Here is a 22,319-nt window from a genome sequence, read left to right on the forward strand (position 1 = left end):
AAGGGATGTGAACGAGAGATGCTACTGGAGTGGTGAGGATGTTGAGTGAAGGAAGTCTAAAGCATGGTAAAGGGTGTGTATATGTGTGTTTTGTGGACTTGGAGAAAGCATTTGACTGAGTAAACTGAGTAAAAGTGCTTGGAATATTAGGAGACACAAGAGTAGATTGACAGGATAGAAGACTAATTAGGAACCTATACATGAACCAGTCAGTATTTTGTCAAAGGATGGAAGAACTGAAAAAGAAATAAAAATACATATAGCAATGTGAAAAGCAGCCTTCAAATAAAAAATAATGGTTAATAAATATATTAGACAGAACATTAAAGAAAAAAATATTCTGGAGTGTTGCATCGTGTACAGTAGAGACATGGACAATGAGGAAAGAGGTATAAGTAGATTGGATGCATTTGAACTGTGGCTATGGAGAAGGATGGAAAAGGTCACATTATCTTTTAAAAATACTGGAAAGGAATGGTGAAGAAATGAACATGCTTGAAACAGTGAAAAAAGGCAAAAGGAATGGATGGGACATATACTAAGAGGAGATGGATTGCTGAAAGTAATGCTGGAGGATAAACTAGAGGGCAAGAAATCAAGAGGAAGACCAAGGCAAGACATGTTACCTGAAAAATGGTAAATCATACAAAGAAATGAATTGTTTTCTTTGTTTTCTCTGAATTAATTTTGAAGTTAATGATTGTATCTGTAATGTTATCATTATTTGTTTGATTGAATAGCATGCCATTGTAATGTTCTGCTTTTCAAAAATAAAATACAACAACAGTGAGATGTCAAGCCCTTAACGACAGGGCCCCAAAATTGAAGAATGATCTGCTTGCTTATATGAGTTTCAGCACTTAGTCTAGCATACCCTGCTTTAGAGCTGCTGATTAGTTGTACTTATTGCACTACTTTATTAGCCATTTGTGCAAACATATACATAACACAAAAATTAGACAGACCTGTTACAAATGGCTACTAAAACCTAAACTTGAACTTTTTTGAAATACTAGTATTCCATAAATTAATGTATTGAATCCAAAAAATACAATAAAAAAAAAACACATAATAAGAAGAGAAGCAAAGTGAGGCAGTGTGCATTTGCCTGTTAATATAAGCAATGCCCCTTCACTCTCAGATTTTAAATCCTACTTTAGTCTAGGATACCCTGACTAGAGCTACTGATTAGCTAGGCATACTGCATTTCTGTTTATTAGTCACTTGTAAAGAAATATAATATTACAATATTTTTAAACCATTAATAATGTTCCTCTATTCTGTTTCTCTTCTTGCTATATGGATGTGACACTTATTGCCCCTGCTCTACTGCCATGCTGCTCTCCTGCGTATGGAAAAGTCATCTCAGATAAAAGGACATTGGAATCATTTGATGGAAAGATTCTCTAATCAGATTGGATGGTCAGCACAGACTACACTATAGAAAACCCAGGAGCAGTTAGCCAGACAGTCTCCAGGACTGTGGCTTTAAAATCGGACATAGTTCATCAATTAATTAATGGACAGATATTGCTTGTTTACACTTATGTTTAGTCAGTTCTAACTTGTTCTTGGTGTGTTTTATCAATTATAAACGTATATGTGTACCAGTTCTGTATTTAGTAATTAATGTAGTCTAATTGTTCACAGCACCCTGCACTAAGCAAGAAGACCACTCTACAAATATAAATTGTATTGTATCCCAGGAACCAAGATACAGTTACAGGATATTCACAATCTGTGTGGCACATGTTTTTAAACACATTTTTACAACATTTGTAGTTACAATATGTTCAGTAACCCAAAGATGTGCTTGCCAAGAACTAGAAAAGGTCCAGAGAAGAAAGACGAGGCTGATTTCAGGGCTACTGTACAGGGGTTGAACTATGAGAAAAGATTAAAAGAGCTGAGCTCATACAGTTTAAGCAAAAGAGGATTAAGAGGTGACATGATTGAAGTGTTTAAAATTATGAATGGAATTAGTACAGTGGATCGAGACTGTTATTTTAAAATGGGTTCATCAAGAACACAGGGACACAGTTGGAAACTTGTTACGGGTAAATTTCACACAAACATTAGGAAGATTTTCTTTACACAAAGAACAATAGACACTTGGAATAAGCTACCAAGTAGTGTGGTTGACAGTAAGACTTTAGGGACTTTCAAAACTCGACTTTATGTTTTTTTGGAAGAAACTAGGGAGCTTTGCCCCCTGCTTGTTTCGCTCGGCAACCCCCCGGCCTGTGCTATGTGCCAGCCACTTCGCGTCTCTGCTGCTCGCATATGTGGATTTCACTTTCACCAAACAACAAATCTTTTAATTCTCGCGGATACACCTCATCATTGGGAAGAAACACTACTTTTCCCTGATGGCAACACGAATAAGACGGTCTACAAGTCTCCGGCTTAAAGTTTAAATCCAAACAATATATTTGATCTCTTTTCGCTGTTTCATTATTTCACCGAGTAATAATTTCCATTTGTTTGCGCTAATGCGATCTTTACTATAATTTTTTTGAGACTTTTGAATTTTAGCACTTTCATTATCTCTAACCTGCTCTGCATGTGTATCGCACCAATGTTTTGGAACCTCTTTACGACGATCTACTTCATCATCTATTCTTTGTCTTTTTTTTCCGGCCCCAGGAATGGTTACATCTCTTGGCACAAAGTCTCATCTCGTGGGACTTGAAAGTATCTGTCTGAAGAAGTCATGTCTTGTTTCAGGCTAAAAAGTCTCGTCTCATCCCAGGATTTTTTTATATAATAATAGAGAGATAAGTGGATAGGACTGGTGAGCTTTGTTGGGCTGAATGGCCTAATCTTGTCTAGATTGTTCTAATGCTCTAAAGTGTTCTATTTTTATTTGACAGCTTACCACTAGAGCGGAAAGACTGTCTTTACCTCTAGATTTCAAAGTCGTTTCTTAATTTCTTAAACAAAAGGAATGGCAGGTAAGGTTTACAGCTTTAGGGCAGACTGAACAACTGAAGGGGACATAGCAGTCTGAGACTAAGCACTGGGTATGTCCCCATTGTCTCTCTCTCCTTATATATCTTTCCCATTGTCTTCTTTTAAGTTGCATGCAGTTTATACTATTATGATCCTGCAATTATACTTTACTGAAATGGCAGGAGAACTATGTGAGCTTTATGAGCTGCATATGTGAGTGCAAAAAAAAAAGAATGAGAACAGGTGAATGAGAGAGAATAAGTGAGAGTTCCAAAACTTGCATATAAATCAAAGCACACTTATCCTAAAGCTTCCAGCACACCCATAATGTTTTACATTCGTTGTTATCCCTCATGCTGCACTGTTTCCCCAACCTTCTTCCATTACATGCGTAACACCCTAGCAATCATGTCAATGTGTACAATAACATTTTAAATGAAAAACAATGAGGTAGCTCATCTATCAGCTTGAGATGAAATTGCATTGAATCTGTTGGAAAAAAGACAGGATTAATTTTTGGGTACACAATACCACTTGCTTTAATTTCTTGGTGAGTCTGGATGTGAGAGTTTCAACTGCCTAGATGCAGTTATATTTTAATATAACAAATAAGAGTGGTAAAAGAAGAATGCAGCCACAAAATAATTACACTGAATTGAAAGCTCTCCCTACAAAGGAGTTATCTGTCGATTATATACTTTTACTAAATATTCCATAGTACAACCAAAGAAAAAAAAAGCAATTACATGACAAGATCATTTTTGAGTGGATCCAGACTTACAAGTTTTCACCACTGCAGAAGTGGGAGGACTTCTGGCTTGATCCTTTAGTGCAACCACATTTACAGTGTACTGTTCGCCTGGCTTTAACCCAGTCTGGTTGAAAGATGTCATCGTACTGGGAAGCTGGGCAATCATTCCACCTTCATTGTCCTGATGAACAAAACCAAATAGTTTATTCTTCTGAAAATGACTCTTAATTAAAATACATTTTTACAGTAAATCTGCTATTGTCAAAACTCCTGCTGCTTTGGGAGCTCTAGTTGCAAATCTGGCACTAAATCATAGTAATCACATTTAATTACAGCAGTCAGAGCAGCAGACAGATGTCTAGAAATGACAGCACATGAGCTATAATCTGAGAAAAATGCTGATATTTGTGTTGTTTCTTTCACTTTTTATCATTGATGCCATAAAGGGATACTTGGGTAGTCAAAATCCATGATCTTCCTTTCTCACTCAAATGACTGATTGTATTTGCATTTTCAAAGGTGCCCTTTAAAATAGCTTAGAAGTGCAGTTTGACACATTTCTGTGGGAACTTTCAGGTTTTCTAAAAGAGGTTATCACTGAAGATCACGGTTTAAAAGACGTCTCTGTAATCTTGAAGAGCAAAAATGATTAATTAATGTGGCAACATCCATTTCCGCCAAGGCTGACAACTGAAGTAAGGCTGCCGTCCTTCAGCTCTGCACTATTTCGACCAGAGCTCTACATCATTTTAATTAACATTTCATCTTCTTAATTAACCTAAATGTTGCTGTCTGTTATAACAAGTAAAAATGTACAACTGAAACAAAAAAATACCCCACTCCACAGCTTGTGGGAAATCTTCTCAATGTGCTGGATTTCAGCACAGCAAGATCATATAGTACAATATTTCTGAAGTGCTATGACACATATAAATTCTGTTTTTAGTACTTTAGAAGTTCTTACCTTTGGAATGAAGCTAATTTCCCAGCCATCAAAAGAGTATGAAAATGGCTCCCACTGCACCTCTACTGATGTCTCTGTGATGGATTTGAAAAGTATACCTTCTGGAGGTGAGAGATCTATGAGGCAACAGGAGATATATTATCACTCACTATCTTTCTTATCTTCAATCAGTCAACTATATAGGGTCAAGAACTTTAACAGGATCTCAAGGGACAGATTAGGTATTAGGAAAAGGAAAGGCAGAATATACTGTATGAGCAGTCTTCTTTTGTTTTCACTTTTCCTTGAGACAAATTAACTCAGATGTCATTTTCAGGGTTAGGGTGGGTAGAATTTTTATAGACACATCTGACACTCTAAAGGCATAGATAAACAGCAATACATAAAAATAAACAAGACACCATCACTCTTGAAAGAAATTCTTTATTTCTAGTTTGCGAGATAAAACTGTACAACTCAGTATAAAGAATCACAAGATGACAAATTTGTAAATGCAACCTCTAAAACGTATTGAAAGAAGAAATTCATTTAGCAATTAGTTGCTTCCACTTTTCAGATTTTAAGATTTTTTTTAGATATGTGTTGTTGTAGAATATGTATTTTTATAGGCTAACACCAAAATATTAAAATATGCATTGTTCACAGTCATTCATTGATAAGCGGGTTCTGGTATCCGCTGCTAAAGGTTTGCTGCTGGTTTTGCAGCCACAAATTGAGTCATGCCAAAGTCAAATGAATATGGAGGGATTGCACCATTGTTGAATGTTGATCGACTTCTTTGGGAAGAGGGAGTGAAACCTGCTGAAATTCACCAGAGGACATTGGCTTGTGCAGATCAGCAAGCTGTTTGGGTACGCATCTTATGCAAACTTTACAATACCCCAAGTCATCATGCACTATGACATGTGCAGATCTATAGCTGATATCCAAAAGTGCAACAACAACGGACAATGTCGTTCATCGGTCAATGTGGGCTTGTGTGAAGGATGTTGATGGTTGATCAGATCAAGCTTCATCAGTCACTTTTGATGTTCCACTTTAAACCTTTCTTCCCATTCATACTCTTTTCAGAGACTCATGCTGTTTTCACTTCAATATCGAGCCAACATCCTTTGATAAATGTCAGCAGTTTTCACTCCCTCAGCCAAAAGAAATCTCACAATGGCACATTGTTCAACAATGGTGCAATCCCGCAATGGAGCGTCCATGTTCATGTGTCCATGGCTTCAACTAGTTTAATGGCAGACCGCTATGCTGTGTGTGTTCAAACTACCCATAAGCCATTGCAAATGTGCTGTATTGTGTCAGCTTCTATCCATTGCAGTTACTGTGTATTTTTCAAATTGCCTTTACTTTTTGATTTACCCTTGTGTCTTCCTTACAGTCTGTTAATAAAGATATATTGAACTTTGTTGAATATATATTATTAATGTGCATGGTTTAATGTATTCTCTGAGCATCTGTTATCACATACAGACTGTTGGTTCGTCGCTTCATTTCAGTTTCTAGTCAGCGGTTACTCTTATACACTTTTTATCATTGAATTACTTTGTTGTTTAGTGTATATTGCAAAATACATGCTGCTAGTGTTCATTGCTTAATGTGCAACATTTCCTACTGTCCACCGTCGACTTTATGAAGCTCCTGCAATTATTTCGGCCTATTCTTTGGGAATATACTGTAGGGAACCTGAGCTTTGACTAAATATTGTCTCATTCTCACTGTAAAAGAGTCCCGAGTTAAAAAGAAAGAAAAGTAACATTAGCATCATTGTAATGCACACTGGCAGCTCATTACTGAAAAATCAACTCATTATGCAATGAAAATGGCAAATATTGGGCTATTCATCCGTTCATTAAGAGACCTTGTTTATCCTGTTCAGGGTTTTGGGGGATGGACACTTGTCCCAGTACCATTCTGTAGGCAGGGACCAACTCTGGGTGGAGCAGCAGGACAGTAAAATTTGTAATCATTGTTGCATAAAGTTTTTAATGTACACTTAATAAAAAAAATAGAAAATACAGTCCTTCATATGCATATCACTCCATGTTAAAACATTTTATTTTGTGCTGAAATCTTCTCAGTTTGAAAGTAATAGGAAAAAAAACTGAACACAGTGGATCATTTTTCAAGTGTTCAATGTTGGATTTGCTGTGCATACATCAAACAGCTCTCACTGTCTAGAATGGTAAAAGTCTCTCAAGTTTGCCTTTTGAGACTACTTCTTAAGTTAGAGGACATAAATCAAGAGAAAACTAGACAATTGTCTGTGACAAAAAGTATACAATTTGAAGGAGGGGGTAGCAAAAGATAATGAAAAAACTAATAAACCATTGCTGAGAAATTGGGCAACAACCACAGAAGGAGCAAGCAATCACACCCTGCCACATCATCTAAACAAGGTGGCAGCAAATAATGAGAGAACTATCATTAGAGCTGTGAAGTAAAATCTGAACAATAAGAGCCAGAGAGATCACAAACAATATTCAGAATTCACATCGAAAGAGACATTGACACGAAAGATGCAATGGATGATCAAAGAAGCAGAATAAACTCTTAAGTAAACATAAAAGTCTTCCATGTGTAAGACAATAAAAATGCTTCACTGGACCATAATTCACCATAAAAAAAAATAAGACCTAAAATATATTGTATGTTTATGCATGTGTGTAGGATGAAAAATTCAACAAATATGAACAACAATTTTTAAACAGTTTTACTATTAGTTACAGCAGTTGGGGTACATATGTGTGTATGATCTTTCTTTAAGTTGTTATAACAAAGGTTCAAACTGATCTGGTTAATTGTTGGCTGAAACAGCAGGCTTTTCAAAGTTTTTCTGTGGGCTGAAAATGGATGAAGAGCACAGATCCATCGCCACCTTTTGTAGCCATATGGAAACAATGTTTTACCTTAGGGAAGTGTCTACAAATGTACTGAAAAAAACCAAGAATGAATGCAGGAGTGTTACAGAGGAAGAATGACTGGGTTGTCCATCAACATCCGCATCAAATGACAATATTGAACATGCTCATGACATGCTTCTGGTAAGCAGGCATGTGTGTTGGGCAAACTGTGTGAATAACCTGGAAGACTATGTTGAACAGTGATGTTCAAGTGAACTCTATATTTCTGCACTAATTTTTAGGTGCATTCACATTTAATGCATAAAACACATACTACTATTGTAATGTCTTTCAGTCTGCAAGAAACAACTCCATTCCCAGCTGAACAATTTTGTTGAAATCTAGCATTCTTATTGTTCAAGGAAACCTGTTGAGGTAGTTCAAATTTCATTAAATGTTTCAAATACCATGTGCTGTACATGTTTTCGAAATTTCAAAATCTCACATAGAAAAGCATTGGTGTGTATGTGAACATGTTAATCTTAAACCTATGAACAGTTTTAAGTTTACCTGGAGAGCAGTTACTTTAACTTGTATATTTTTTATGCTTTTTTTTCTTTTACTCATTCCACATCCACTCCTGACTGCAAAACATTAAAACACCTGCACTAATATGCACCAAATCAAGTACACCTTGCTGCTGGACAAATGATTGGGCAGGGTTGGATAACTGAGTATTACCATATGAAAAAGGTATGATGTTAGATGTGTACTTTTCATACATCCATCCATCCATCCATTTTCCAACTCGCTGAATCCGAACACAGGGTCATGGGGGTCTGCTGGAGCCAATCCCAGCCAACACAGGGCATAAGGCAGGAACCAATCCTGGGCAGGGTGCCAACCCACCGCAGACTTTTCATACAATTTAATAATAATAATATTCTTTATTTATTCAATGTGGTGGTAATGATATTGCTTATTTATACATAATCGTCCCTTACAATACCAGAATGCAGGGGTTGGACTTGTTATATGCTAACAGGTTGGCTATTGCTGCAATCTTATCTTTAGCTCATCTCATAGCTGCATGGCATCTTTTGTGAACCTCAGTCACAGCAGCTCACTTCTTCTGTAAGTTAGATGATGTTCTTATCCATAAAAGCTAAAAAGAAAAGCTTAACTTATGTAGAAATGTGTGAAAGATGGCTTGACAGTACTTTATCTTTTCAGTCCCACATCAATAACATCTCCCGGTCTGCATATTTCCACTTGTGTAACATTAATCGTATTCGCCCCTCCCTCACTCCCCACACGACTGCTATCCTTGTTCATAGCCTTGTCACTTCTCGACTAGATAATTGCAATTCCTTTTCTTTGGTCTTTCTCACAAATCTCTTTATAAGCTTCAACTGGTTCAGAATTCAGCTGCCCACATCATTACTAGGACCCCCTCTATTCATAATATCACTCCCGTTTTGCAGCAGCCTCATTGGCTTCCAGTTCAGTTCCAGATTCAATTCAAAATTCTCCTACCAACTTTTAAGGCAATCCACAACCTTGCCCCTCCATATCTGTCTGACCTCCTCCATGTTGCCATTCCCTCCCATACCCTTAGATCCTCTTCCTCCATCCACTTGACTGTCCGCTTCATCCGTCTTACCACTATGGGGAGCAGAGCATTCAGTTACTCTGCTCCCCAGCTCTGCAGCTCCCTACCATCTGAGCTTAGAAATATTGAATAATTTTCACTTTTCAGATCTAAACTTAAAACTCATTTGTTTAAGACTGCTTTTTCTCTTTGATTACAATTGCTTTGTCTGATTTTAACTTTTGTATTTTACTTTTGTTTATAATCTGTGTTTTTTCTATTGTTTGGTGTCCTTGAGTGTTTAGAAAGGCGCCTACAAATAAATAAAATGTATTATTATTATTATTATTTTTACTTCATGCTACAGTGACTAGACATGTACTCAGTATTTCTGTTGTACTAAAAACACCCTCATGGCTGCAGGCTGCATAATATGGCGGAGAGGGCAACAATTTACACTTTATGCGCATGTTTTAATTAACACATTCCATTAATTTAGTTAATTCATGTGTTTAATTAAAACCTTCTCACAATTTAGTCCATGCATGCTTCTCCGCTTTGCATAGCCCTGCTGCAATTGGTGTTGTAAAATAAATATGGCAAAAAAAGAACTGTCAAATGACCTTTGAGAAAGGTAATTCAGTACTGGCTCATATGTAATCTGTTCCTGATGTCACTCAACATTAGCACTAAAGAGGTGTCAAAAGCAACAAGGCACAAACATCATTGTAGCATCACTTTGAACAATCTGTAATGGTTAAGATGATCGATGAGCAATGATGCTTTTGGAAAATCACCCCTAATTCAAAACATTCTCCTGGATGTAGGTGATTTAGGATAACAATAACTTTACTTATGGAATGCACTGTGTACAGTGGCACAAGTGGTACAGGTTATCAAAGAACCACAGGGGACAACTTTAGAGAGAAAGCTTATGGACTTTCTAACACAATAAAAACATAATGCACAAGGCCAGGTTGACCCTTTAGTGGCTGAAGTACAGAAAAAAGATCTGAAGTGGCTCTTTTCCGATGTTGGTATATTGTCATCAGTAGCCCTGAGAATCCTTTCTAGCTGCTGTTTGCTCAGAGTGATGCCTTGTTAGGCAAGAGACAATGCTGTTATAATTTATTCTAAATCAAAAAGTAGCCTTATCATAGTGTCTCTCTCCATTAGGCTTTCCATATACAGTAACAAGTTCAGCAGGGCTAATGCATAGCAGAGGTGCACACATTAATTAAAAGTGTGAACGTTTTAATTAAAACATGCAAGCAAATTGTAAATCATTCACACAGTTTATTATTTATTTTTTGCCCATGTTCTCTCTGGGGCTTCGTAATCTGAAGAAGTGTTTCTCAACCTTTAGCGACTCACAACTCAGTTTTTACAATGGAAGTTTATTTGCCATTTAATAGAAAAGGGGGTCACCCTTGATGAGTTTTGTGTGATTATCTGTGGTATGGAGCCCTTTTGGTGCAGTTAGTGCAGTCTCTGGAGTGGGTGGGCCTTCACCCAGAGGTGAATTGAGCATGATCATTAACACTAGAATTACCAAAGCCTACAAAAAAACTTGTAATCCCGGCCCACCTTAAATCAATTCGCACTTCTCCGTCAGCATCTTTTGTGTTGTAAATGTGTGTCTCTGCTCAAGTCTGTTTACCTGCATGTGAGTTGCCTAGAGTTGTAGATGGTAAATAATATATCGTTATTTGGAATACATGCATTTCATGTGCGTTCCGTGTCTACAACAATCTTTGTAAACACATTGTTAAAACAGAAACGTTTTTTATGTTTTAGTAATAATTGACAAAATGTAGATATGAAGTGTATAATGTGTGTAGCCTGAAGTCCTAATATCAAATAAACACTTTCAGAAAAGATGTAAGTATAACAAAACAACTGCGCTTTTATTCAAGAATATAACTGTAGAAAAAGAACTTGCGTTAGGGTGTGACATTGACATGCCATTAATATGACTGCTTTGGTGGTGCAGCAGTAAGAACTGCTGACTGGTAATCAAAAGTTCACTGGTTCGATCCCAGATGCCTACATTTTGAGAAGTGAGCTGCTCTTATTCTTACTATTATAGAATAAAAACATTCATCTGATTTGAGTCTGTAACAGCCTGTGTAAATTTATGGTACTTGTAAATGTTAGCATTTTTTTTTTAATTCAGTTTTATTCTCTCAGTCACGGTCATGCTCTCGCCGATCTGAGCTGCTGTTTTCACATAAAGACGTGCTATAACAGAGGTGAACTCAGATGATGATAAGGGTTCTACATCGGAGAAAGAGAACAGAAGCACTCCCCACAAGAAACGTCCACTCACATATAAGAACAACGCAGCTACACCAGGCATAAAGGAGAAAAATGGTACAGTTTGGATGCAGCAACAGGTCGGCATGCTTACAAAGTACATGTGTAATGCCATGAAAAGTTCATGCTGACACTTCAGTACGCGAGCAATGGTACAAGAATGCACATCATACTTTTGCCGTTGCTGTACTTTGTATATAAAAGACAGATCGAATGTTATTTACCTTGATTTATTTACTTATCTTCCTACAGCGTAAAGTCACAAGTAGACTTCAGAGCGTCCTGTGTTTGATCGACAACAGCATGCTGATAAAGTACAGCAATGGCAAAAGTATGACGGCAGCTTCCACCTGCAGCTATAGACTCTTCAGTACGCGAGCGACTGTCCACGCTAGTGTTTAGATCTGGACGGTGTATGTGCTCAAAAAGAAGTCTGACTACATTCTCATACCATTGCTTGCGTACTGAAGTGTCAGCATGCACTTTTCGTGGCATTACACGTGTACTTTGTGAGCATGGCCATCAGAAATGTTTTTGAAAAAATGTAAATTTAAGGTATTTTAACTAGTTAGCCACAGAGCCTCCACGTCCAACAAAAACGAACATAGCACATAAATGTCATTAATTGAAACTCTGCTGTCTATGAAAGCAATTTCACTTATGTGATATTGTAAATTTTCATTAAAACAACATATTTTACATACACTAGTTGCACACTTAATTACATTATATTCACTGTTATTTTTTAATATGACTCAATGTTACAAAAATATATAATAAACAAAACTGTGATAACAAACTCTTTGATAAAGTGAGTATAAAATTGAAAAATGCTTCTACTTTCAAACCAGCTAACCAAATCTCCAAATGCACCTTAATGTTACAGCATTGGTACATTTTCTTTTTTGTTATAAATGTATTGAATATACATTTTCACATACCCAAATAGTTCAACCTTAAGAAGTCTAAAAATTGAAGAGTGTATACAATCCACTATTTGAACAATAAACTGAATTCTGAATGTTGCTCCAAAAAATATCAACTGAAAGTGGGTGAAGTTATGGCTTTCCAAAGCCTTATTAAGTGACTGCTGATGCTGTACATGAAGGATGCAATCTGCTGTATTCTAATTTAGACAGTTCAATTTGTTTTAATATTCATTCTCTAATAAGATTAGAGGAGACAAATACAAAAAATGTTATTCTTACATTTATAATGCATGTATATAATAAAGACAGTATATACCCATTAAAGAAACTGACAGCCATCATGTTCCTTAATTTTATAGCAACAAAAACGTATTACTTATAAAAAAGTACTGTATATAAATGTATTTCACTCTCCCAAGGCTTCTATTTTTTAATACATATCATTTATTTGTTGTGATAAAACAATAAATTCACAGCCTTGTTGTCGGAAGTAGTGTATACTGTGTGAAGAGTATGATCAACAGGCCACCCTTAAATAGAATATTATTCAAAGAGGAACAAGATGGTGCAGCAAAAGAGATAGCAAGAGGTAGCCAAACTGAACATCAGTTTGAGCAGGTTTATTTTACTGGCTGCCCATTTTCCTATCAGAAACTTCGGGGCCCAGTCAGTCCTCTAATTTTTTTTGTTTTGCCTTGTGCAGGTTCTTAAAAAGAAACATCCTTTATCTTGGAAAGCTGTATTGATAAAAGCAGTCATTGTCACTTTAATTGAAAATCAGTTTTGTGACCATAATAAATCATATTCTTCTCTATGTCTTCTGATAATGTATGCAGTTCAGCAAAAGTCATGAGATAGGAAGCTTGCATCATAGCCAGAAACCTGGTGAGTCTTTTCAGATCTGATGCCATATGGACAGCAATGGCCTCTTCAGCATGAGTACACCTCCTTATACTATTCACATAAGCATGAACTCACCTTTAACATATTTGTTCCATCTGGTTTAAGAAGATTCAGAGTGAAATTTGCAGCACACATATATTTCTTTATTATTTTCCAATTAACTGAAATCTGCAAAATCAGGTTGCTGATGACTTGTAATTGAAGTAGACAGCATTCTATAATTTACAAAATGCCCACCTGGCTGGTAAAAGATTAATGCTCAGTTGCAGATAACCAGAAATTTCCATTTTAGCCTATAAGATTTACAGATTTCAGCAGAGCCTTGGCTTCTTATGCCAGGTAGCAGATGTCAACACTATTCATGCTGCCAGGTCTTTTTCCTTAGAGATACATGGGAATGTCACAGTTCATTTTTCAGACATTCCAAACAATATTTTATGGCCAAGATCACATGGGCTTTGATAAAAAAAAATTAAAAAATGACATTTTGATATAAATTTAAGCAAAAATGTTTTAAGAGGTTGTATTTCACTAGTTTGATTTCAGAGTTATCAATACTAAAAAGTATAAAAAAAATGCACACCACAAAATAAAACACACATAGATGAATTCATCCATCCATCCATCCATGTTGAAACACTTAACCCAATTTTAGAATCACAGGGAACCAGAATCTATTCCAGCAACATTTTAGCTCACATGTGCGCAAAACGTTCACATAACAGCACCTTTCTCCTGCTGCTTTAGTTTTGTTAACTATACATAATAGAGAACAAAAAAGTCTGTTCTCTGGAATTAAATGGAAGGGGGAAACAATTGTGTCAGTATATATACTGTAAGACAGAATTGAATGAACTCATATTGGCTGCAGATTATTATTGTAAAGAACTGACTTCATCAATCTGCAGATAAATTGTATTTGAACTGATTAATTAACAAGAGAAGGTGGAGCTCCCCTAAGTGATACAAACATAGGATTGGTTTAGCAGTGGACAGTGGCGTCAGAAGATGGGAGGCTGAAATGGCTTAGGAACCTGATCTATGACGTCCAGCCCTGATCTTTCAGTCCCAGATATACATGAACAATTTGCGGAAAGCCTTGCCTATCGTGTACCATTCATATTCCCGTTATACTATATATATATATATATATATATATATATTATTATTATTTTTCTTTTGAACTTCATTATTTACATAGGTTTAATGAATTACTATGTTTTAACTAATATTAAAAGATAGACGAGGAGCTTATTTCAGTTCCTTTTCTTCTTTCATACTGATTTTGGTCACTGGTCATTTTGTGTTAATAGATATTTTTCATGCATTAGTTGCTAATTATTGGATACTATTCTATTGGGTCTATTTTCAAAAAGTTTGTAATTTAAGAATATTGAACAACAATGGCATGTATTCAATGTCGTCCAATAGCACATAGAATTGCCTTTTATTATCGCTATTACTTTTAAATATGACCCACTGTTACAAAACTATTTAATAGACAAAAATCTAATAACTGACTATTGGATAAAGTAAATAAAAAACTGAAATGCCCCAGTGTTCAAATCAGTTACCTAATTTGCTAAATGCACATGAATGTTATGCCATGTGCATTGTCTAACATGTTCAATTTTCACTGCTATCAAGGAAACAGAGCTTTCTGAATGATCAATGATTTAAAAGTAACCTCAGGCATGATAGAGTGATGCTTTCTATAAGAAAAGAGAATACCCTTGTGACTGACAGTGCTCTGTAAATATTGGTGCCAGATTACAAAACTCACTTTTATGGTGTTTTCCTTTTAATATTTATGTATGTGTCATTGCTTGTTCTTATGTTAAAAGTGATAGGTAAGTCACTATTTATGACAGACATACACAGCTTCACTCTCTAGACTCACTAAATTAACACACTTACAGTATATCCAATATTTGACCTTCCGTAAGTGCTGTGAATTGAACCGAAGACAGGATGGACTACTAGAACATCTGAAAAGGTGATGACACAGACTACCACTTACATGTATCCTATAAGTAAAAGTACAGTTACTTGGAAATCATCTACTTGTCAAGAACTTCCTTTGCCACTATCACTACTGTTGTTTACATCCACACAGAGGCAGCTCGTAGTACTGTATACAGCAAATTGCCATCAATTACTAAGTACAAGAACTCTTACCCGGAAGCCCTTTACTTTTCTGCTCACAGACTTAATTCACTATAACATGAAAATTGCTTTTTGTTTTTCCGATTTAAGGATGACACTCCTATACCAAATTAAAAGGAGCATATAAAGGGATTCCTAGACTGAGTTTTCTTAATTAACATCGGACTAAAATCCTATTAGGCATACGACAAAGAGAAACTGAAGAGTGCCTCCTACTGATGAGCAAAAGAAGTAAAACAGATACACTTTCTGATTGTGCAGAACTGTATGAATTCAGAGGTCCTGACACATATTTACTCAACTATAGTAAACTGAGGATTCTACTTATTACACAAAAAAATTAAAAAGGTCAGTCAGTCAGTCATTGTCCAACCCACTATATCCTAACACAGGGTCACGGGGTTCTGCTGGAGCCAATCCCAGCCAACACAGGGTGCAAGGCAGGAACAAAACCCCGGACAGGGCGCCAGCCCACCACAGAAATTAAAAAGGTGTTCTTTGAAAATACAGATCAGACATTGCACAACCAAAAACATACTTTAAGATAAGAAGTGACTTAAAATTAGAAAAAGACTTACTACATTCAAATCATAAGACAACAATTTACACGATAAATCAAAATTTAGGCAATTAGGCATGCAAATGGAGGAGGGAAGTAGAGCACACAGATGATAGCATGTAGATATTATGGCAGGAATTAGTCAATCACAAGCTATAATTACATATATAGCTGTACAGTTAATAATTATATTTCCATAATTTGCACAATATATTCATATAACATTTACTGTCTGCATATCATATGCTGCCTGATGTGCACATATATACTGTCTGAAGTTCACCCTTTCATGCACTTCATATATTGAACTGTATAATTTCTAATACTGTCTACACTTCATATGAAAGATTGTCTGTATGGAAGAATTTCATTGTGCCAATAGTTGCATTAGCTGCACACTGCAATAAAAGTTTAATTTCAACTTCAGCATCTATAGTTTGTGGGTACAAAATTCCTGTGTTATTTGTACATTTCTCTTTTTCATTGCACATCTACAGGTTGAAGTTCACATTACCTTTTTCACTTAAACCACACTGTGAGGAAAAAAACAATTTCATCTGCTCAGGGTTATAGTTAATAAATCCATTAAAGATCATTGAAGAAAGGAAAAGTGGAACAGTAATCTAAGAAGTGCTGAATCACAAAGTAATATCATATTAAAAAATGTGGTATCTTATGGGAACATTCTACTCCTGACTGCCCCGATTCAGAAAGCATCTTAGAAGGATTTGCAGACTCTGATTATGATATTGGATTCGAAAAATGTTGAATATATCCTTTATACAGTTACTAACTAATGGTAGTTTAAATCATTAATACTATTGTTTAGTAAAGTTGTCTTTCAAATGTTGCATAGATTATTTCTAACCTTACATAGAGATGAAGAGTGGGTCCTGGAATCAAGGACATTTTTGTAGCTTTCTTGTATTTCTTATTACTTCTGATCTTCAATCAGTGGGGTCTGCTTGGCTGATGCTTTCAGCCAATGTGGCCTCATGATAGCAAATATTTACATACATTTTTTGTATTTTGTATTATGAACCATGTGACTTCATGGTGCCTTGAAATATGAAACTGAATGTTTATTTTTTAAAAAGTAAATAAATTTTGATTGTTTTAAATGTATGTTTAATGATAAGCTTGTCACAGAATAGGTTATTTAAAAACAGAATCCAAATACATTTACATATACATTTCTGACAGTTGGGCGGCACGGTGGCGCAGTGGTAGCGCTTCCCGGGTCCTCCCTGCGTGGAGTTTGCATGTTCTCCCCATGTCTGCGTGGGTTTCCTCTGGGCACTCCGGTTTCCTCCCACAGTCCAAAGACATGCAGGTTAGGAGGATTGGCGATTCTAAATTGGCCCTAGTGTGTGCTTGATGTGTGGGTGTGTGTGTGTGTGTCCTGCAGTGGGTTGGCACCCTGCCCGGGATTGGTTCCTATCTTGTGCCCTGTGTTGGCTGGGATTGGCTCCAACAGACCCCCGTGACCCTATGTTCGGATTCAGCGGGTTGGAAAATGGATGGATGGGTGGATTTCTGACAGTCAGAATCTGTACCAGGTTATCTGCCTGTGCTGTGGTGTATGTTCTAAAAGCACTCTAAGGGAATCATTTCAGTGTCTCCTAATTCGGCTTAATGTGCTTTTCATTAGCCAATCAGCTGTGAATAAAAGTATTAGGGTAGGGCAGTGAAGAGAACGCCCATGTGCAAATGAGCGGAAAAGTTCATTTATGGACATTCTGTCTGTATGAGGACAAGCCCGTTCTTGCAGTGAACCTATTTTTCAGAGTTTACCGATGCAACTTCCATTCCTAGTAGCCTGAAGGAGTAGGCAGAGAGAAGCCATCAGCATGCCATTAAAGTGCATTTAGCAGAAGGAGATAATTACAGTGGTGATGCTGTGGTCTTTCCTATACAACACTGAAGTGTACATTTGGCTTGATGGTTGTACAATAGAGGGTGGCATGCATGACGTGATTCATCTAGTTAAGATGTGCATATCCTAAGTAACAGCATTCTCTGTATCTGATTTATAATATAATCCATACTACCAGAGTAAGATTTCAGTAGTCAGCCAACAATGAGCAGTAATGGGACCCCCTGATTACCATAGGGTATTGGGGACACAGTGTGAAGTCATTTTAGGTATAATAAAGAAAATCACTGGCTAAATACTAAACTACTGGTATGACTGACAATACCAACCCATAGTGTGGGGAAGCCCCACCCCACCACTGTACAACCACATGATTAACTACTGTAATTCTTTTTCTCTTAGACTTGGCCCAATCTCAGAGAATCTAAAAATGAGCCATAAATTTCAGCTTCCGACTTTTTTTCAGTGGCTAAATTGGATGCACTTTTTAAAATTCTTTAGGGGGACAAAGAATCACTGCCTGTTCAGACCTTCTTTCTTTACTTATGAAGGAACTTGTATCTTGTATGAGTGCATGGGGATCACCTTCAAGGCTCGACTAATGTAAGCAGCACCACTCCTGTATGAGAAGAGGCACTCACATTTACAACCTATGCTCTTTTGCCTACAGTTTGGAGAAACCACCCAGTGAGGATGCTTAGTCCCACCTGTGACTTCTGGAGTAAGCCCCAACCCACTTCCGGATGTGGTGGTATATATCAGGAAGAAGGCATCTTTTGAGACCTGGACTTAGACAGTGAGAGAACTCCCTTGCAAAGCCAACAGTGCTGATCCTAAACCACTACCTTTACAATTAAACACCATTTTCAACACTTTGGTGCCCCAACTTACTCCATACTGGTCTGTGTTCTTTGTCACACAATTACACTTGCTAACACAAATCATATCTCAGGTATTGAAAATTTACTCTTAGCTGTTCATATACTTCCAAAAATATATATAAAATGGTTATAAAATAAATAGCTGTTTTAAGGAATTTGCAGGACAGCACACCAATTACTCGGTTTACCTTTAAAATCAATAAGACCTCTGACCCTATGTGTACATATTTCAGCTCCCTGCCAGTCACTGCCACATGGCCTTTCAAGAGAGGTCCAATTACTGTAAATTCACCATCAGCTTAGGTTAATTGTATTGGGCCAAGAGGTCATCAACATCTCCAATGCTCAGGTTTTTACAAATATTTCAACTCTCAATGGATGTTGGTGGCCACTGAACTGATCAAAATATGTAACTATGTGGCTATTGTTGTTAACAAGTCCAAAGATACAAATACACTTTTGATCAGGCCCTTTGATGAAGGACTATTGAAGTTTACACTAGACAGCAAACAATCAACACATTACTTTGTATGGAATTTTTCTATAGTTTTTCTCTAATAGCATTATGTTTTTGATTTTGGCATCAAACTATTTCACACAACAGTAAAAGATTTTATAATGTGTCTCAAAATAGAATTCATACCTTACTAAAATTTTATTGAATCACAAACCAGTTATTCACATTTTTATAACTATATTTTTAAATGGATATTTTACCTTAAACCTGAAATGACAACTCTGAGAACTGTGATTGCTAGTAAGTAAAATATGACAAAAGTATAATAAAAATATGACGCAACAATATTTATTTCTAGCACATTTCCATATAAATGATGCAGCTCAATGCTCTTTTCAAGATGTCAAAGAAGTGATTACATGCAAAGAGAAACAAATTAAAATTAGATAAGAAAAATAACACATAAATATTATACAAAAAACATATATAGAAACACTGAGATATGTTTACTGCATAAGTATTTCTTCTTTTTCTGAGTCAGTGCACAAATTAAGGGATGTTTTCTTCCACTTGCCACAGTTCTTCCTGCCTTCTGGTGAGAAATTGGGGAGCAGAGGGGAAAGAGACTGAAGTCTCCAGATACCTCAATGCATGCTCTGGTTCTTTTCAGAAAAGACAACACTCCACTAGAATTAGAGTTTTATAGGGGTCTGCCCAGCCCAATAAATTCACTCCAAGGTAAAAAGAAATGGACCCTTCTGGTTATCTGTTACCTAGACAGTACAAAGGGAGAAATGGCAAGGAAAAGGGCAGACCTGTTACTCCTGCTACTACTACCGTTAATACTACTACTGCTGCTTTGCTAACTAAGTTCATCATAACAAATCAACTCAACATGAAGCGACTATTAGGATGGAATTTAAAAGAGCTGCCACTTTGATAACAGTGTAAAATAAAGTAATACCCATGCTGTTATATATTTAATATAACAATTAAATGGCTGGACTCAAAAATATAATTAAAGAGTTTGTGTTTGAACTGTTTGAGTGCCCCCTGAACATCATGGACTTCAAGCATTAAATTCTGCTCTTCTATGTCATAGTACATAGCAGAACCAAAAGTTCATGAAGTCTTAACATCTTACTCATTACTACTGAATTGAAGCAGCTTTACTGCTTTAACACTTAACACTTTATGCCTGTAAACTTTCATAATTTACAGTTACTGGAAACATTTTAACATATCTGACATTTGCAGAAAATAATACTTACATGTTGACACTTGGACACTGACTGGTGCACTGTGCACATTATCCAAGGTGGCGTAGATACTAATGTTGTATTCAACACCAGGCTCCAGCTCACCAAGTGTACAGCTTGTCCAGTTGCCTGGCACCCTCAGCTCCAGCTGAACACCTCCAGGAGTTGTTGGCATGTAAGCAATCAGATAATCCTCCACGATTAACGGACCTTCCCACTCCAAGTCAATAGCATGTTCAGCAATCGCAGACACTTTCAGCTTTAAAGGATGAGCAACTACAAAATAAAGAGATGATTTTGTTAATAGAGTGAAATGAGCTGCCTTAGCACTTGTGGCTTTCTTCAAGAGGAAAATGAAAATAATTCAGTGACTCCACATACTTGTATTTCAGGGGAATAGGCACCTGCAGCATTTTTCATATAATCACATAGCAAGGAAGAAAAACTAGGTTAGTTAATTAATTAAGCACTTAAAACTAAAAAAAACAACATTGGCTGAGGTGGAGGGATAGAGAATTTGATACTTTCAAAGCAATATATAATAAATGATTTATTTTATTTTCTTCTGATTACTTCCCTAACTCCAAAGACATGCTTTGAGGCATTAAAAATGAATGAACGGTCCACAAGGCCTTGACTTTTATAAAGGACACCACAGGACTGCATTTTTACTCAGGAGGCTTTGTGGGCCTGCATTGCAAATGTGGCGACACTGCTCTTGCCACTTTTTTCGTGAACTGCATAATAATGTAATTGTGATAGGTCATGTTCCTCCTTCTGTTTCGTTTTTTTTTTTAGTTTTTAAAATTAGATCTCTCTCCTATTGATTCCTTGATGTAACCGAGCCCAGCAGCAATTATCTAAATCATTTCTGCCTTTTTATATTATTTGAAATTAGGGCTTCAATTTTTGAAAGAGACAATGAATGCACTTTTTATGCAATGACTTTCCCAACTTCCATGTAATCACCCCATCATCTATCAATATGTATTTCCCTTCCTAAAGTCCACTGACACTTTGTTCTCATGCAGTTTGTTTGACTGAAATATCTAAATTGTCCTGGTGTGAGTAGATGTGTTTGTGCCCTGTGATGGACTGCCACCCCATCCCGAATGTGTCCCCACTCCCTAATCAGCTAGGACAACACAAGCAAAATAAAAATCTGTTGCTATATTTTTCCAGCTTCCCACTCTAGGTGACGTGACTTAGCACTGGCGTTATCATGAATAATTTGCATCTTCTATCCAATGATGTTGAGATCTCAGACAACCATGATGGTAAATTAGTAAAAGTGGGGCTGAAAATCTGTGAAGCAACGATGTTGAAAAGTACATTTACTAACAACTGTACAAGGATAACATTCATTGATTCCAGCTGGAGCAACATAAAAAGAAACAAATTCCTAAGTGCTGAAGAACTAAAATAAAGCAGAGAGTACACTACACTTACCTGAGACTAGAACTACCGGACTTTTATGTACTAAAATACATTTTCTCATATTGTCATATAATAGTAAAGCCCCAGTAAACAAGATGTATTGGAAATTACACACAAATAACTGACACAGTCTTTCATCTTGAAAATGAATTTGGAAAGATAAACCACTTCGAGAAAATGTAGCCTACACATAAGGTGTACAGATACTTCTCTGGTGCCCTTGGACTAAGTGACAGAGTGCTTTGTTCATTAATCATAAATGAAATGGAAAGGACTAAAAATGCAATTTTCTCAAAGGTTTGCTTGTAGTGTTTAGGCAAACTGCCAAAAACAGCAAACTTGAAAGTTAAAAAATATATCTATAAAATAACAAAAGGGTATTAATTTCAAATTAAGATATTACAGGTCCTGGAATTGTGATGCACTGGGTGC

General features: G+C 36.4%; 1 protein-coding gene across 2 annotated transcripts in view; it reads right to left on the minus strand.

Moving 5' to 3' along the window:
- The window catches only part of tnr (tenascin R (restrictin, janusin)), a 476,387-nt gene that overhangs the window by 138,629 nt on the left and 315,439 nt on the right, over positions 1 to 22,319 (minus strand). Inside the window, exons 5-7 of one of the 2 annotated variants that reach the window (XM_051933130.1) lie at positions 20,463 to 20,726; positions 4,668 to 4,783; positions 3,734 to 3,884 (exon numbers count right to left, since the gene is read on the minus strand). In XM_051933130.1, coding sequence (XP_051789090.1) covers positions 3,734 to 3,884; positions 4,668 to 4,783; positions 20,463 to 20,726 — 531 coding nt within the window. Of the gene's footprint in view, positions 1 to 3,733; positions 3,885 to 4,667; positions 4,784 to 20,462; positions 20,727 to 22,319 lie in introns of those variants that run through there. The other variant, XM_051933127.1, reaches the window with a different exon arrangement.

The sequence above is a fragment of the Erpetoichthys calabaricus genome, chromosome 10 (assembly GCF_900747795.2).
Source record: "Erpetoichthys calabaricus chromosome 10, fErpCal1.3, whole genome shotgun sequence".
NCBI classification, from domain to species: domain Eukaryota; kingdom Metazoa; phylum Chordata; class Cladistia; order Polypteriformes; family Polypteridae; genus Erpetoichthys; species Erpetoichthys calabaricus.